Source organism: Eulemur rufifrons, chromosome 24 (assembly GCF_041146395.1).
Source record: "Eulemur rufifrons isolate Redbay chromosome 24, OSU_ERuf_1, whole genome shotgun sequence".
NCBI lineage: Eukaryota > Metazoa > Chordata > Mammalia > Primates > Lemuridae > Eulemur > Eulemur rufifrons.
In genome coordinates, this window is record NC_091006.1 from 18,756,711 (window position 1) to 18,774,026 (window position 17,316).

The 17,316-nt window shown below is 54.2% G+C and overlaps 2 protein-coding genes across 5 annotated transcripts; one reads left to right on the plus strand and one right to left on the minus strand.

Annotated features, from left to right (window-relative positions):
* Positions 1-1,420: 1,420 nt before the first annotated feature.
* On the plus strand, positions 1,421-7,874 carry ZNF446 (zinc finger protein 446). Of its 2 annotated transcripts, none has more exons than XM_069456814.1 (7): positions 1,421-1,738; positions 2,802-3,183; positions 3,260-3,461; positions 3,765-3,859; positions 4,946-5,030; positions 5,266-5,361; positions 5,471-7,874. In XM_069456814.1, the coding sequence occupies exons 2-7, from the start codon at positions 2,842-2,844 to the stop codon at positions 6,001-6,003; spliced, it is 1,353 nt and encodes a 450-aa protein (XP_069312915.1). In that variant the 5' UTR covers positions 1,421-1,738; positions 2,802-2,841; the 3' UTR covers positions 6,004-7,874. The 2 variants fall into 2 exon arrangements, with proteins under 2 accessions (XP_069312915.1, XP_069312916.1); XM_069456815.1 differs by having other exon boundaries at positions 5,269-5,361.
* A 793-nt stretch (positions 7,875-8,667) lies between these two features.
* SLC27A5 (solute carrier family 27 member 5) lies at positions 8,668-16,281 on the minus strand. Of its 3 annotated transcripts, none has more exons than XM_069457057.1 (10): positions 15,827-16,281; positions 14,983-15,192; positions 14,438-14,596; positions 11,891-12,015; positions 11,028-11,222; positions 10,847-10,937; positions 10,011-10,209; positions 9,702-9,799; positions 9,361-9,491; positions 8,670-9,273 (listed from the first exon to the last, which is right to left on the minus strand). In XM_069457057.1, exons 1-10 carry the CDS (start codon positions 16,248-16,250, stop codon positions 9,097-9,099), a joined length of 1,809 nt encoding a protein of 602 aa, XP_069313158.1. In that variant the 5' UTR covers positions 16,251-16,281; the 3' UTR covers positions 8,670-9,096. The 3 variants fall into 3 exon arrangements, with proteins under 3 accessions (XP_069313157.1, XP_069313158.1, XP_069313156.1); XM_069457055.1 differs by having other exon boundaries at positions 15,575-16,281; XM_069457056.1 differs by lacking the exon at positions 11,028-11,222 and having other exon boundaries at positions 8,668-9,273; positions 15,575-16,281.
* Between the last annotated feature and the right edge of the window lie 1,035 nt (positions 16,282-17,316).

Genomic DNA, 17,316 nt, shown 5'->3' on the forward strand with positions numbered 1-17,316 from the left:
TACCCTCCTTGAATCTGCTTCTCCCAATAGCCAGTACTGACAAATGGCCCCCAACCTTGGCTCCTGCCTTCCCCTATGTCTGGGCGCCTCAGTTGGATCCCCCCCCCCAGCTCCCCCTTCCCCCAGACACAGCTGTTAATTAATGGTGAACAGGCTGTGACTGCGAAAGTGTCCCTGGGCTTTTAGGTCAAAAGATCAGATGGAACAAATACATCTCACCCGGCTCAGAAATCCACTGAAACCACAGAGGGCAGTGTTTAAAACATAAGCCCACAAATATGAGAATGGTGAAAGTACTCACCAGCAATGGCATTCTGAAGCTAGAAGTGGATGGGGAGCTGTTGCTAATTATAGAATGCCAAATATTTCAGCAGTAGGGGAAGTGGAGAGAGGTCCCACCAGACTTACTGGCAGAACTCTAGAAGGCAAGGAACCAGCAGCCCAGGAAGAGGAGATCTGTTAACAAAGCTGCCAGGGGAGGATACCTACTTGAGAAGCCCTTAAAGCCCCAGTGCTTTCCCCACCTGGTAGAGGGTGAAAGAGTTGTTTCTGGAAAACCTGCACAGTTCCAGAGAAAAGACCTAACTGCTCCCAAAACAGCACAACTTGATGAAGCCACAGGGAAGCTCAGAGTTGACAAGCCCCACCCACGCACATGCTCAGAGCTTCCAATGCTTGTTTAAGACCACTGCTGTTCATCCAGAGCAGGCAGCCAGGGATTCCCAGGTAGTAGAAGAAACCAAACCAGACAGGCAGATACAATTTAGGATTAAATAAGTCATGGTTCAGCCACTTTATGTGTGGAAGCTCACTGACCCCACCCCACTGTCAGACTTGAAAGCAATAACATCGCCTATTGAGAGAAGCTAAATAAGTAAAGGTCTCCCTGTCTAGTTCTGCTCTTCAAAGCAAATAAAAGGTAAACCTCATCATTAATGGGTTCCCCCCAGAGTCCCTGTTGTCCTGCATGTCTGCGGGGCGCCTAACAGAGGTCGAATGAAGAACCCCAGCACTCTCCTCGCGGGAGAAGTTCCCAGAGGTGGCAGAGAAAGCCCAGGTTCGTGCTGCCCTTCCGCACCGCACGACGCCTCCTCCCTAGACCACCTGGAAGCGAGTGCTAGCGGAACAACACGACAGTAGGGAACACGGAGCTGGCCGCCACTTCCCGCGCCTGGGGAGGGCAGGGTGACGCTCCCGCGGACGCCACGGCAACGGCTGGGGTCAGGCGGAGGCGCTCTAGCTGTTACCAGGGGACGGCTGGGTGGTGGTAAAGATCGCGCTGGGGGAGGGGCCGGGGCGGGGCGCCGGCTCTGATTGGCCAAACGATCATACTCCTCCCCGTCCCCCCACCTCTCTTGCCAATAGCAACCGGGCCCGCTGTGCACATGCGCAGGAGTTTAACGCGGTGTCCGGCTAGGCAGCGGGTGAGTCAAGGAAAAGCAGCTGTCAGAGAAGGCAGGGTGCCCCCAAGACTCTGCGACACTGCGGATCCCTCTGAGGGGAACGCAGCACCTCCCAGGCATTAGAGGCCTCTGAAAATGCGCGTCCGCTTGCCGAGTCTTCGCCTTTCCTTGCTTGTTGATGCTCATGGGAAATGTAGTTCAACGCGCGGGGGCGTTGCCTTCGGAGAAGGCGCGGGATTGGCCAGGCCTTGTCGTCAAGGCAACGCGCGGGCGCGCGGGAGTGTAGCGGTGCCACTTCGCGGAAGCGGTCTCCGGGCGCTGGCGCCTTTATTGAGGTGAGCGCGGGTCTGGTTGGGTAGGGCGCGGCTTTTTCCACCCCCTTGTGGGATTTGGGGCCGCCTCTGCGGCCTGGCGGGCTCCTCCTCCCTGCGCTCCGGAGAGCCCGCCTACCTCCCAACGTGCCCTGCGCGTCCCCACCTCCGAGCCTTTGCACAGGCCTTTCCTCCCGCCCAGACGGCGTTCCCTCTACTGGGTCCCCTATGCCTCGTCCCCAGGCCTGGTACTCTTAGAAGACTTTCGTTTCCCTTTTTGGGAGACAGATCCTGAAGTTCGAGGGTGCCTTGGATAAGTCCAGAGTCGGGCCTGGTCTGGCTGGTCTGGCAGGTCCTCCTTTGGTGGGCGTGTTTCACTCCAGACCATCTTCAGGGTTTTGGATACCGTGGCCACCCCACGACTCCACGCAACGTGTGGCTCAATTTTTCTTGGCTTCTGTTTTTGGTTTTTACATACATGGGCCCAAGCAGTGCTAGTCATTCATGGTGTGGTCAGCAAGCACTGTCTCTTGGAGTCCACATCAGGCCCCTTCGTGCACGTAATCCTCCAGGCCCTGCCCTGCCCTGGTGTGGACGTGCCCTGTGCCCCAGTTCAGTCAACATGTCTCAGAGTGTGGTGACAGGCACTCCCCGATACAGCCCAGTCTGGCTCTGCCTTCTACCTACTGATCCCTCTACCCTCAGGCCTCCCATTCACTCTGGACCATGGCCCACCTGCCTGTCCCCCTCCCTTCTTTGCTGGGCACTATCTATAGTTCCTCAGCCTGACCCTGGAAGCCTATGATGACTCCCCTTGCCCACCTCTTCACCATCTCTTCCAACAGTCTCCTGTTGTACTCAACTGTTTGCAATTTCCTAGAAGTTCCCTGGACACCTTGTCTCCAGGCATTTGTCCCCAAGGCTTCTTCCTGCTCTCAGTTCCTGTCAGTGTTCGGCTCCTGTCACCCCCTCCCTCCATAAAGCTTTCCTGTCCTTACCTACTCCCAGCCTCATTGTCCATTCTGTTCTGGTCTTGGCCTCCTGGGCTGGGCCTTTTGGCTGATACCCTGACCCTCTTTTTCTATAGTTCCATCTTTATAGCTCCAAGAAGATCCCTTTGAACAAGAATGCCATCCCCTCTGGGTCCCCCATGCCTATCCCTCATGGACCCTGAGATCACCTTAGAGGAGCCTGAGGCTGCACGCCTGCGCTTCCGGGGGTTCTGCTACCAGGAGGTGGCAGGTCCCCGAGAGGCCCTGGCTCAGCTGAGAGAGCTGTGTCGCCAGTGGCTGCGGCCTGAGGCCCACTCCAAGGAACAGATGCTGGAGCTGCTGGTGCTGGAGCAGTTCTTGGGCACACTGCCCCCTGAGATCCAGGCCTGGGTTCGAGGTCAGCAGCCAGGCAGCCCCGAGGAGGCTGCTGCCCTGGTCGAGAGGCTGCAGCATGACCCTGGGCAGCTGTTGGGCTGGGTGAGTATGGCTAGCATTGGCTTCTTGGTGGGACCAACCAAAGCTAGAGCTCCTGTGACTTGCCTCTTCTCCTCAGATCACAGCCCACATCCTGAAGCGGGAAGTGCTCCCTGCAGCCCAGAAGACAGAGGAGTCCTCGAGGAGCTCTCATCCCTCAGGGACAGTGGAGTCCCCTGGAGCAGCCCCTGGGGAGGGTCCACAGGACACCAGCATACAGGGTTCCACCCAGCTCAGCTGCAGTGTGAAGGAGGAGCCTGATGCTGATGGGCAGGAAATGGGTGTGGCAGGGGATAAGGGGCTCAGGAGGAAGTGTGGAAGTCTCTGGCTAGGTTGGGAGTCCTGGGAGAGGTTGTATCAAGGCAAGAACACCTAAAATAAATGTCGTTGTCCCCAGCTGGGGTGGGGACCTGGGAGGGACTGCAGAGCTGGGTCCCTGTGAGGCAGGAACAAAGGACTGGCTGCCTACCCTGTCTTACGACAGAGGAGGATCAAGGCCGCAGCAATAACACCCAGCTCCTTGTCCACCTTGGCTTACCTGGGCAGCCCCTGACACTTCCCCTCCTGTCTGTTCCACTTTCCAGCACCCTCCAGCACCCCCCTTTCAGCCCAGTCCCCTGAGGGGCACCTTGGATACCAGGAAACAGATTCCATGTCTTTCCACCGACCCAGGATTCAGGTAAGCAGCCCCAGGTGGGAGGTGTACGCCTCAGGTGTGGGAGGGGAATGTCCCTGTGGCTGCCCTCTGCCCTGTGGTTTTCCTTGCTCTCTGGCTAATGGCTCTTTGCTGCCCAGAAGTAGAGGCAGTAGCAACGATACCTGCCACAGGACCTGGGACGGAGGGACAGACTGGTGGTCTGTCTTATCATTTGCAAGGATTTGGGCCTCAGGTCATGGAAATCTGGTTTAGAGTGGCTAGAACTTGTGGGCTTGGCTTGCTCACCTTCAGAGATGTTATTTGAGAGGTTTGCTGCTCCCAAGCAAACCTGGAGGCTTGAACTTTTGTGTGCAAGTGGGGAAAGGACAAGACGACCAGCTGTGGCATGAGTCCCCCTACACCTGAGACCAGAATGGAGACTCTTTCCTGGGAAATGCCCCAAGTCCCTTCTCTCCTGGGGCTTTCCTCAAAGGGCAGTCTGCTGGGTCCTGCTACCTGGAGCACTTGGCTCCCAAGTACGGGTAATGGAGTCTTGTCCTCTCCCAGTTCCTCTGCTTCTCAGCGTCTCAACCAGTAGAACTGCTAGTTGAGACGTGTTTTGAGGCTGAGAAGTCTCTCCAGGCTCCCTCTTTGGCCTGATGGCACAGTCAGAAACATGATGCAGAGTGGACAGGATGCACCCTCCACAGTGTCATCACTTCCAGTCAGCACCATGTCTAGCTGTGGCTTCTTGGGCCTTCCAGCTCCCTGCCCCTGGACCTGCTTCAGCTTGTCCTTCAGGATTATTTTTCCCAGCCCAGGAAAGCCCCAGATGAGTACATTCTTTGGTAAAGCCATTTGGGTCCTTGCTGTACTGGCAAGGTCACGGTCTCTCAGTGGGATGGGACAGCCAAGGGGCATGAGTACTGGCAGCATTGGTCAGGTGATCTGAAGGAGGACCCCAACACTCACAAACACCCGTCTCAGCTTCATCCTTAGCCCCTCCCCCCCAGCAGATGAGACTTAGGTAACCTGCTGGCTCCCCCAGGTAATGAGTAAGGATGTGACCACCGGGTGGGGTCGGGCAGGGAATGGACCGGCACCTACAGTGATGGGCTGTGTCTGCAGGAGGAGTGGGGGTTGCTGGACCCGTCACAGAAGGAGCTGTACTGGGACACGATGCTGGAGAAGTACGGCACAATAGTCTCTCTGGGTGAGGATCCGGCCCACCCCACCCATCTCCTTTGATGCAGGCACTGCCCTGCGCCGGCCTTTGCCAGGCTGGGCATCTGCGGTACCACCCTTCCCTGTGCATGCCTCCCAGTGCTTGGCCTCATTCTCCCTCCTTCCAAGGGGGCACCCTTGTCACTCCCTGGAGCCCCCACTCCATCCCTCCTTTGTGCCAGCCCCCAGCCACACCTAGCGCCTGACTGCGTCCCCTACCCCAGCAGGGTTGCCACCCCCGCAGCTGCAGCCATTGCGGACCCAGCCTGAGCCTGGGACGCAGCGCAAGGGGACCGAGGTCCGCAGAAGTCTTTGCCCAGGTGAGTGCCCCTCCTTGGAGGGAGCTTGTGCCACCCCACAGGCCTGAGTGGGGTGGGCCTGTGTCGCGGGTGCCAGGACTCAGCTGGGTGCACTCCCTCCTTCCCCCAGGAAATGAGAGCGAGGGTCTGCCGGGCTGCCCAGAGGCCCAGCTACCCCGGGGCCAGGGGCCTGTCTCTTGGGAGGGCCTGTCTGGGGCCGCTGCATCTGCTCCACCGGCGGGCCCCCCACCCACGCCCCCAGAGGCTGGGGAGCCTGGCGCACCTGCCAGGAAGCCCTACACATGCGAGCAGTGCGGCCTCGGCTTCGACTGGAAGTCGGTGTTCGTCATCCACCACCGGACGCATGTGGGCCGGCAGAGTGCGCAGGCCCGGGTCCTGGGCACTGGGGGCAATGCGGAGAATTCGCTGCAGTTTCCCCTGGAACACGCTGCTTTGCGCCACCCCCTGCGGTCGTTGGCGGGGCCCAGGAGCTATGTGTGTGAGGAGTGCGGGCGCAGCTTTAGCTGGAAGTCGCAGCTGGTCATCCACCGCAAGAGCCACGCTGGCCAGTGGCGCCACTTTTGCAGTGACTGTGGCCGCGGCTTCGACTGGAAGTCCCAGCTAGTTATCCACAGGAAGAGCCACCGGCCTGAGGCCATGTGAACACCTGGACAGGGAAGCCCCGCCCTGGAGCCTCAGTTTTCAGGGCCTGAATGCCAGCCGTGGCAGGAGGATCTGCCTCAGTCCAGGAGATTCTGGAGGCAGCAGGGGACTCCGGAGTGAATGGTGGTCCCAGCCAGTCCCTTGCCCCTGGCCTGGCCTCCTGCAGAAGAACTGGGTGCAAGAAAAAGAAGCTGCTCCCTCCCTTCTTGCCCTTGTCTTCTGGAATAAGGCCTGGGTTCAAGTCCTAGGCTTACTAGTGACTATGGGGTGGTTGCCAAGCCCCAGGCCCCCCTGCTTGTGACATGGTACAGGCTGACAACACTCTCTACTCCTGGGACCCCATTGCCGCTCCTGCCTGCAGTGGCTCGGCGTGAGATCTCAGTTTGGAAGGCAGTAGAAAGCCCAGGAAAGCACATCTGGTTTTTGTTCGTCCTGCTTCATGTGATCCTGGACCTCCATGTGTGTGTTAGATTTTTAACATAAATTCCATTTTTATAATGGGGAGTTTCTGAATAAGAATCCTGGTTTCTGGCTTCCGCTGGTCAGAAGAAAAGCAGTGTGCTTTCTCTACCCAGCAGCTGGAGTCACAAGGCAGCTGAGCCCAGAGGGGCCAAGCCTCCTGTGGCCATGGTGCCCAGGTCCCCAGCCTCCCTTTTTCCCTGGCCATCCACGTCACTCACCAGCTTCACTGGACTTTGAACTCTTGAGCTTGGGTTTGAGTGGACAGAAAGGGGACTTCCTTTCCAAGCATGGATGGACAAGGGTAACTACTGAGAAGAGGGCCACACATAGGTGTCACTGAGGCCATGTACTGCAGGTACCCAGGTCAGGGCTGCATCCCCACAGGGTCAGTTAGTTATGTAGCAGGAGGGCAAAGGGCAGCACTCTGCTGCCCAAGGAGATTGGGTTTTGTTTTGATTTTTTTTTTTAAGGGACAGGGTCTTGCTCTGTTGTCCAGCTGGAGTGTAGTAGTGCAATAATAGCTCACTGCAGCCTCGAACTCTTGGGCTCATGCCATCTTGCTGCCTCAGTCTCCCGAGTAGTTGTTATTACAAGTGTGTGCCACCATGCCCAGCTGCCCTGGGAGATCCATCTGGATCTCTGGGCACTGAGGACTCACCAATGCACTGTATTAATTTCCTACTGCTGCTCTAACATGTTGCTGCTTGCAACATGGATTATTCTTTTACAGCTTTGAAGATCAGAACTCAAATGGGTCGCCCTGGGGTAAAATCAAAGTTTCAACAGGGCTGGTTCCTCCTGGAGGCTCTAGAAGAGAATCCATTTCATTACCTCCTCCAGCTTCTAGAGGCTGCCCACATTCCTTTGTAGTCCCTTCATCTTCAAAACCAGCAATAAGTGGTCAAGTCTTAGGCTGCCAGCTCCTTGGCTTTGGTCCTCTTGCCTCCTCTTAAGGACCTGGTGATTATACCTAAGGCCCACCTAGTACCCACGATACTCTCCCCATCTCAAGATCCCTAATCATATCTTGTCCCCTCCCCACCTGCACTCTTTTTTAAAATTTATTTATTTTTTAATTTCAGAGTATTACGGGGGTACAAATGCTTTGGTTACATAAATTGCCTTTGCACTGCCAGAGTCAGAGCTACAAGTGTGCCCATCCCCCAGACAGCACACACCATCTCCGATAAGTGTGAATTTACCCATCCTTTCCTACCCCCTCCCACCTGCCTGACACCTTGTGAATGTTACTTCCCATATGTGCACATTAGTGATCAATTAGCACCACCCACCTGTACTCTTAATCACACCTGCAGCATCCCTTTTGCCATGGGAGATAAAAATGTTCACAGGTTCTGAGTACTGGGATGGGGAATCCTTTTCAACTCCTGAGGTCATAAAATTTTCACTTTTTCCTGATATTTAAAAATATCGGCCGGGCGCGGTGGCTCACGCCTGTAATCCTAGCACTCTGGGAGGCTGAGGCGGGTGGATCGCTCAATGTCAGGGGTTCGACACCAGCGTGAGCAAGAGCGAGACCCCGTCTCTACTAAAAATAGAAAGAAATTATCTGGCCAACTAAAATATATATAGAAAAAATTAGCCGGGCATGGTGGCGCATGCCTGTAGTCCCAGCTACTCGGGAGGCTGAGGCAGTAGGATCGCTTAAGCCTAGGAGTTTGAGGTTGCTGTGAGCTAGGCTGACGCCATGGCACTCACTCTAGCCAGGGCAACAAAGCGACACTCTGTCTCAAAAAAAAAAAAAAAAAAAATATCATTGGCTGGGCGCTGTGGCTCACTCGTGTAATCTTAACACTCTGGGAGGCCAAGGTGGGAGGATCGCCTGAGGTCAGGGGTTTGAGACCAGCCTGAGCAAGAGCAAGACCCTGTCTCTACTAAAAATAGAAAAAGCCGGGCATGGGCGTGTGTGGTGGTGCTCGTCTGTAGTCCAAGCTACTTGGAAGGCTGAGGCAGGAGGCTCGCTTGAGCCCAGGAGTTTGAGGTTGCTGTGAGCTAGGCTGACACCACAGCACTCTAGCACAGGTGACAGAGCAAGACTGTCTCCAAAAAAAAAAATCATTGAAAGTATCCTGGTTTTTTAATAAATCTGGAGTTTATTTTTGACTGTGTATAAAGTAGAAATCTATTTTCTTCTATATAGAAAGCTAATTGTTCCCCAGCATTTGGTGAACATCCACCTTGTCTTCACTACTTTCACATATACCAAATTCCAAAAGGTCTGTTCCTGGATTGATCTAGTTGTCCACTCCTGTGACAATACGACGCTGGCTGGCTCTTCCTACACCCTTGGCCTTACCCAGACAGGGTCATCCCACAGGGATAGCTGAGGTCCCTGGCGGGGAGTCAGGAGGACCCTAAAGTAAGGTCTCTGGGGGCACTGGGTGCTGCACTCCCACTGTTTCCTTCATCCACGCAGACACACAGACTTATGTGTATACATTCGAGTTTATTCTCGCACTGCTACAGGGCCTACTGCATTTCCAGTGCGGTGAGGTTAGGGATATGGTCAGGCTGGGATTCATGACAACCTCATGCAGGCCCAGGGTGAAGGTGACACTGAGTACGGTGGTAGTCAGAGTTGGTCCCTGTCCCTGTGGGCTGGTCAGAGGGTCAGAGCCTCCAGGTTCCCTCACACACAGCCTGGTATATGTCTGCTGTCAGGGGCAGGAAGGTCTGGGCCTGGTTGTCCAGTACAAATAGGGGGTCAACGATGACACCCACGTTGAAGCCCTCACGCACCAACCGGGTCTTCACCAGTTTGAACGTGCTTGTGATCTCCAGGGCGTCCTGCAGAGCGGTGATCGTGACCCCCTGACTGTGACTGCCACCCCTGGCCGTGATCCCACCCACCTACTCCTGCCACCCCGGACTCACCTGGATACGGATGAAATGGGGGGCAGCGTAGGCAGGGAGCCAAGCACGGACGTACCGGAATAGCTTCTGCCCATCGAAAGTCTGGCCGGGGACCAGCCGCACGGCAGCCATGCCCACCTTACCCTCACACCCTAGGAAGCACACTGGTCACTCTCGGCTGACCTATCTCGAGGGGCCCACAACTGACCCTCCAGCCTCGCTCAGCTTTGCTCTCTGGCTGTGCGACCAGGCAAGTCTCTAAACCTCTCTGTGCCCTAGCAGCTCCCCACCTATAAAATTGGAATAACAACCCTCCACCCACAAAGCTGTTGGAGTTTTAAACTGAGGCGAACCCTCCGCACCTGGCACAGACACGCCATAGACGTTAACCTCCTGCAGGAAGTCCACCTGTGACAACACGCCCTCCACCTCCCGCGTGGACACGTTCTCACCCTTCCACCTGCACGGTTGGAGCCCGAGCTTGCGACCACGCCACGCCCCTGGCAAAGGGGAGACCCTGCCTCTTGCCCTCCAAGCCCCGCCCCCTCTATGATCCGGAAGTCCCGCCTCTTCGGTCTGGCTCCCTCTGAGAGCCGAAAGCTCCCGGGGTCCCGCCCCAGCCCCAGCAGCCTGCTTCCCTAGTCCCGCCCAGAAAAACTCCAACCCCGGACCGGAAGGTGTCCCCAAGGCGGTCACGGAAATAGACGAATCCTTCGCGATCCACGGCCAGTACGTCCCCGGAGTTGTAGTAAACGTCACCCGTGCGCCGCACGTCCCGCACTAACTTCCGTTCCGATAGCTCTCGGGGACCGCGGTAGCCCATGAAGGGTTGGCGGCCTACCACCTGGGCCAACAGGATCCCCGCCTCCCCTGGGGTAGGAGTAGGAGTATTAACCAAGACCAAGAAGCCCTGGAGCCCACCAGCCCCCTGCTGGAGGTTCCACTATGGTGAACTCGTCATCACTCAGGACTGTGCCAGAGACAGACCCAGAGATAGAGACAGAGTTCCAGAGACATAGGGATGGAGATACAGAGAGACCTTGAGAGACTGGGGCAGGGGGACACAGAAAATGAGAGAAGCAGAGAGAAGGTGGCATCAGGGAGCCCATGAGAAACAGGAAAAAGATAACCAGGGATGGAAGAGGGACAGAGATAAATGGCAGCGAGAAGAAAGAGATATGGCCAGGACCCTGCAAGGCCCCAGAAGAGAAGACACTAAGAGAAGGTCCAGGACAAAGGACCTATGCCTGGGAAGATGTGACCTTCACAGAAAATTTGAGAGAACAGCTCATATGGGCACCAAGAGACTCAACAGACCAGAGTGAGAGATTGAAGTAGGGGGTCCCAGATGGTGGTCAGACAGGCCAGGGACTCAGGGGCCAGAGGAGGGCTGCAAATATCTCTACTGAGCACCAATCTCAAGGTTTTGGGCAGCTTGTTCCAGCCAAGGAGGAGACAGGGTCTCCACCCCTTCCACACCCAGGAAAGGGCTCCCCGACCCCCATACCTGGCCCCACAGGGATGCAGAAGCCCCGATTGTCCCTCACAGGCTCCTCTGTCTCTATGTCGAACTTTACCAGCTCAAAAGGGGACAGCATCTGAGGTGGAGGGTGGAGAGCGTCAGCATAGTTCCTTTGGCCTCCGCCTCAGTCAGAGCCGCTGTCACACCAGGCACACGACCCACTCACTCGAAGGAAGCAGCTTGTCTTGCCCACGGCCCCACAGCGCCCCAGATAGTTAACGAAGCCGATGTTGCCCTCTGTGGAGCCGTAGAGTTCCCAGATCCGAATGGGACCAAAGCGCTGCTGGAAGGTCTCCCACACGTCAGCCCGGAGTCCATTGCCCATCGCCAGGCGGACTGTGTGTTTCCGGTCCTCTGGTTGCTACAGGGATGGCCCCAGAGGGTGAGGAGGAGGTGCCCTCACGGTATGCCCTGGAACCTTTACCTGGGGGGGGGAGGCTATCTTAGGGCATTACCTTGGGCACCTATACCTAGATCTACCTGGGGTTCTTACATGAGAATAGTTATCGGAGTTTTTACCTGGAGGATTACCTGAAAATCTTGCCAGGGGGAAGTTACCTTGGGGGGTGCTTTTACCTGAAGGCAACCTGGGGAGTGACTTAAGGCCTCATCTTGAGGAGTCACCTGAGGGTAATTACTTGAAGCATTTCCCTGAGGGGTATCTGGAGGAATGCCCTGTGACTTTGCTTGGATATAGTTACCTGGGGACCATAGTGAGTTTACCCTGTCCTAGGCACTTTGTATATATGTAGTTCATTCAATTCTCATAATACCCCCTTGAGGTAGGGGCCATTATTATCCCTGTTTTCCAAATGAGGACACTGAGGCTGAGAGAGTTAAAGTCACCTGCTTAAGGTAGCACAGCTGATCATCAAAGGAGCCACTATTAGAAAATTTGTGTAGAACTCAATATCTGGGGCTCTTGCTTGGGTTGTTACCTGAGGGAGCTTGCTTGAGTCCAGTACCTGAATCTTTACCCGAGACTTTTTCCTGGGTTTTCACCATGGAGCTCTAATCTTAGAGCCTCACCTCGGGAGTGGTACACAAGTACCGTAGGACCTCGCCCACATATAGGATCACTGTCACACTATGCCGCCTACAATCATCCCAGAAGCTGGAGGCAGAGAACTTGGGGGCCAGGACACAGGTGGCACCTGGAAGGGAGGAGAGGAGGGTGTTTCAGGTCATGCTTCCAAGTTGCTGTAAGAAGCTGCTCTGAGCAACTGACTGTGGTCCCCTGAAACAGGACACTGTCAAGGTCATCTATGTGTCTACAGCCCATCCAGGACTGCTCCCATAAGAAGAATACAGTCAGGCCTAGGTTCAAATCCTGTCTCTAGGATGTGTGGAAAGCTGGGTGACCAGTACAAAGTGTGCACTGCTAAATAAGGGCTGTGGCTATTAATCATTCTTGATTATGATAAATGAATGCCCAGCTAGGCAGATGGGTGGGTAGGTGAATGGATGGTGGATAGATAGAAAGATGAGCAGGTGAATGGATAGATTAGGTGGGTGAATGAGTAAATAGATGGATGGGAAGATGAATGGATAGGTGTGAGGATAGATGGATAGGTGGGTGGATGGATGGCAGGGTGAAGAGGTAGGTGAGTGGATGGATGGGTGGGTTGGTAGATGGATGTATTGATGGATGGACACTTGAATTAGTAAGATTTAGGGGCCACTATATTCATTCCAGAAAAGTGATCCCTTCCTCTTGATCTCTTCTGCATCTGGCTCTGTGGAAAGCATTCTCCCTACCCCAATCCTAATCTTCAACGAAACCCTGCAAGCTAAATATCATCATCCCTGCACCCCAAGGAACAACTGCTCATGTGATGTGCTCAGTGAAGTAGCAAGTGTGTGTCTTCTTTGAGGCTGTATTTTTGGTGGGGAGGTAACATATAATGCCCTCTCTGTGAAAATGAATGATGAGTCTTTTAAAGAAACAGCTTTGTTTGCAAACCCTAATGAAACATTCGATTCAGGAAAGGTCTTCAAGAGCTGGTAAAGCCAACAGGGGAGCATTCCCCATCCATCTTAGCCTGTCTAAGGTAGGACAACAGGGATGAGCCATCTCCAGTATAATGAGTTAGGAAGCACAAAGCACCCCTATCAAGGTTCTTGCCAAGAATTATTGAAACTGAATCTAACAATACCTCTCGAGAAAGTTTCCAGTCTAACAAGCAATTTGGGGAAAGAGGAACAGAGACCTAACAAGTAAATATGACAAGGAAACCATTTAACTGTTAAGAAAAACAAATTTAAAAAACCTCCCCATTGGAGAAATTTGACCATGGACTGGACATTAAATGATATTAAAGGGTTACTGTTAATTTTGTTAGATGTGATAATCACTGTAGTCATAGTTTTTTAGTCCTTATGTGTTAGAGATTCGTACTGCAGTATTTACAAGCAAAAAGATACAACATCTAGGATTTGCTCTGAAATAATACAGAAAGAGCAGAGTACATGTGAAATAAAACTGGCAACATGTTAACAATTGTTGAAGCTGGATGAGGACACATGAGACATCATAAAACTATTTGCACTTTTATATATGTTTGAAATTTTCCATCATAAAAATTGTTTTTAAATAGAGTAAAAGACAACCAGGAATGGGATGGGGGGAGGGTGATAAATGAAACAAGTACAGCAAAATGCTGATAACTGAAGCTGGGTGGTGGGCACATGAGGATTCACGTACAAAAATTTAGAAACGTTTGTATGTTTCAATCTTTTTTTTTTTTTTTTTTTTTTTGAGACAAGTCTCACTCTGTCGCCCAGGCTAGAGTGCCATGGCGTCAGCCTAGCTCACAGCAATCTCAAACTCCTGGGCTCAAGTGATCCTCCTGGTTCAGTCTCCTGAGTAGCTGGGACTACAGGCACATGCTACCATGCCTGGCTAATTTTTACTATTTTTAGCAGAGATGAGGTCTCGCTCTTGTTCAGGCTGGTTTCTAACTCCTGAGCTCAAGCTATCCTCCCACCCTGGCCTCCCACAGTGCTAGGATTATAGGTGTGAGCCACCACGCCAGGTCTGTTTCAAACTTTTCATAAGAAAAATCTGAAAACAGAAAGAACAACTGTAGAGAGGTACCAGTCTAAATTCTGAGGCGGGTATCCAGGGAGACAGCCCCATGGAGTGCTTGTGGGGCATTCCCTCACTATATTCTCCTGGGCCATGTCAAAAATCAGCATCTCCATCACTTCCCAAACACCCCAGCTCCCCTGGAGGCCCGTAGCCATCACTCATATCAGCTCTTCTTACCTCCTGACCAAAGCACAGCCATTAGGAACCATCTGGGTCTCCAAGCCTCTGTCCATGTGACCCTAGGACTCATTTCTGTATGTCCCTTCTCAAAATGAGACTGGGAGCATATATTCAAGGCAACTTGAGTCTATGCTCCAGGACTGCAGTCCTCAAACTTGGCCCAAATAAACTCTACTTATACTCAAAAAAAAAGTGAGACCCCAGGATGCTTAGGTAACCTATGGGGTCTTTTCACCTGACAGTCACACCCTGACGCTCACTCTAATAGTCCCGTAGATTGGAAGGATTCTCAGAGAAGGGCTTACCGAGCTCTAAGCAGCCAAGGACCCCAAGGACAAGCCCCATCGAGTGGTACAGAGGCAGAACTGTGTAGACCACATCATCAGCTGTGACCCCACATAAGGACAGCATCCTGCTCATCTGCAGCACCCGCTCATGCGTGAGGATGACTGGCTTTGGGAGGCCTGGGGAATGAGAGAATGGGAATGGTGGGATGGGGAACGGAGAGCGTGGAAGAGAGGGGGTCTCCAGCAGTCAGGGCTGTATGGGGGGTTGAGGCTCTCAGAGGGTGGTCAAGTATGGGCATTTGTGTTTGGGTTCAGAGGCTGAATTCGGACTGGGAGTAATCAGTCAAGACCAAAGGTCAGTAAAGGTTTCAGTGGCTGTTTACTAGACAGAGGCAGGATTCTGGCACTGACCACTCAAATCACATTGGGGTCAGAGTCCTGGCCAATGTCAAGATCAGAGAGCAGCGTGGTTTCTGTGGTCAGTATTGGGACATGGGTGAAGCTTGGGGTCAGGTCAGAGTGAGCATTCAGAGGCTGGGGCTAGGACTGCTGGGCACCCTCACCAGTAGTCCCGGAGGTGTAGATGAACAGGGCAGGGCTTCGCCGTGTGATCCCAGCACGAAGGTCAGCAGGCACTGGATCAGGGGGTGCAGCGTCCAGCGCTGCCCCCAGAGCCCCCACACCCGGTGTAGGGGAAGTATGGCTGAAGTAGAAGCAGCGGATGTTCTCAGCCTGCAGCTTTGGAAGGATCTCCTCCAGACTCTCCCGGAGGTCTGCAGGGATGGGTCAGAGGAGAAACTGAGGCAAGGCTCACCTTCAAGGTCTCAAGGGGGAACCTGAGACCTGCAGATGGGGGGTGAGGGGGACAGAGGAGTAGCTAACAGAGAAAAGCTTCTGCTTTCAAAAAGAATCCCAAAGAAACCCATTGTTAGTATTTTTTGGTGAAAAGAATTGAAATAGCCAGTGTGAAAAAAAATTAAACTCTGGTGACCTCAGAATTACTTTCCAGTTATGGTAAGTTTTGACTCTACCTGCCTGCAAGGGTGAGTGGAGGGAGAGCAAGGGCCTCTTTGCCCTGCCCCTCCCAGGACCCCATCCTCCAGTTGGTCCCTTGCCCCCTTCCATTCATTCTCCAGTGGCTCCAGGGGCCCTCACCTGGGTCTACCACCAGCACCCGGGCCCCTGAGCTCAGCACTGAGTGTACCAGGGGTGCCCCTCGGCCATGGGGGTTAATCCAGGCTGCTGGGCAGCCTAGCTTGGCCAGCCCCAGACACAAACTCAGAGCAGGAATGCCCTGGGAGGCCAGCACCAAGAGGGCAGCGGGCTCCCCGGCACACAGGCCCGTGGGACCACCCAGCTTGGTCTTCAGGGCCCATGCTGCCTGGCAGGCCTGGGCATCTAGCTCGCCAAAAGTGATGGAGCAGGCCCCGGGCCCCGTCCACACCAAGGACACCTGGCCAGGCTGAGCTCTTGCCTGCCGCTCAATTGTGTCCACAAAGGTGTCGACCGGCTGTCGGCTCAAGCGCGCCCTGATGTCCAGGCCCAGGTGGAGGATCTTGGCCAGGAAGGCCACATCAGCAAACAGCCAACGTAGCCCTGGGGGCGGCTGTGCAGGAAGCAGAGTCAGTGCGAAGGATGCAGCCACCAAATTCAGCCAGTGAGGCACCCATGGGCTGAGCCAGGGCTGCACCAGCACGGCCAGGCTGAGCAGCACGCAGCATACAGTGTCCCCTAGGAGCCAGCGCAGGGCCACGGCCACAGCTGCTGGCCACGCTGGCTGCCCCAGTCCCCAAAGCAGTAGCAGAAAGGCCAGCCCCTTCAGGACACCCATATCAGCTGTCTCCTGAGAAGTGGCTGTGGAATACCCAGGCTCACCTTTGTCCCTAGGTTCCCAGGTGCTGACTTCTGGGAAGCTGTCTGCTCCATTCCCCACCTCCCCGCCCCACGTGGTGGCCTAGGCACTGTCAACAGTGGCTGCTCCTGTCCCCAGGACTCTGCCCCCTGCACCACCCCCTCACACTAAAGGTCACACTTGGTTTGGTTTTGTTTTTTTTTTTTTTGAGACAGAGTCTCACTCTGTTGCCCAGGCTAGAGTGAGTACCGTGGCGTCAGTCTAGCTCACAGCAACCTCAAACTCCTGGGCTCAAGCGATCCTACTGCCTCAGCCTCCCGAGTGGCTGGGACTACAGGCATGCGCCACCATACCTGGCTAATTTTTGTATATATATATTTTAGTTGTCCATATAATTTCTTTCTATTTTTAGTAGAGACGGGATCTCACTCTTGCTCAGGCTAGTCTTGAACTCCTGACCTCGAGCGATCCACCCGCCTCAGCCTCCTAGAGTGCTAGGATTACAGGCGTGAGCCACCGCGCCCGGCCCTGGTTTGTTTTTTGTTGTTGTTGTTTTTCAGGCTTGGTTTTGTTTGTTTGGGTTTTTTTTTTTGTTTGGTTTTGAGACAAGAGTCTCACTCTGTCACCCGGGCTAGAGTGCAGAGGCGTCATTATAGCTCACCGCAACCTCAAACTCCTGGGCTCAAGCGATCCTTCTTCCTCAGCCTCCCAAGTAGCTGGGACTACAGGCGTGCATCACCACATCCAGCTAATTTTTTTCTGTTTTTAGTCACTGGGCTAATTTTTTCTATTTTTAGTAGAGACAGGGGTCTCACTTTTTCACAGGCTGGTCTAAAACTCTTGAGCTCAAATGATCCTCCTGCCTTGGCTTCCCAGAGTACTAGCTAGCATTACAGTCATGAGCCACTGTACCCAGCAGGCAGTCTATTTGTTTTGCCCTGGCTGGCCTTGTGTGTGACTCCAGCCCCTCTGCCTGTGTGCCATCTGCATCAGCCCCTTCCTCCTTCACCAGGTCTGTCCCCCTTCGCTCTGCCGCTGGCTTCTG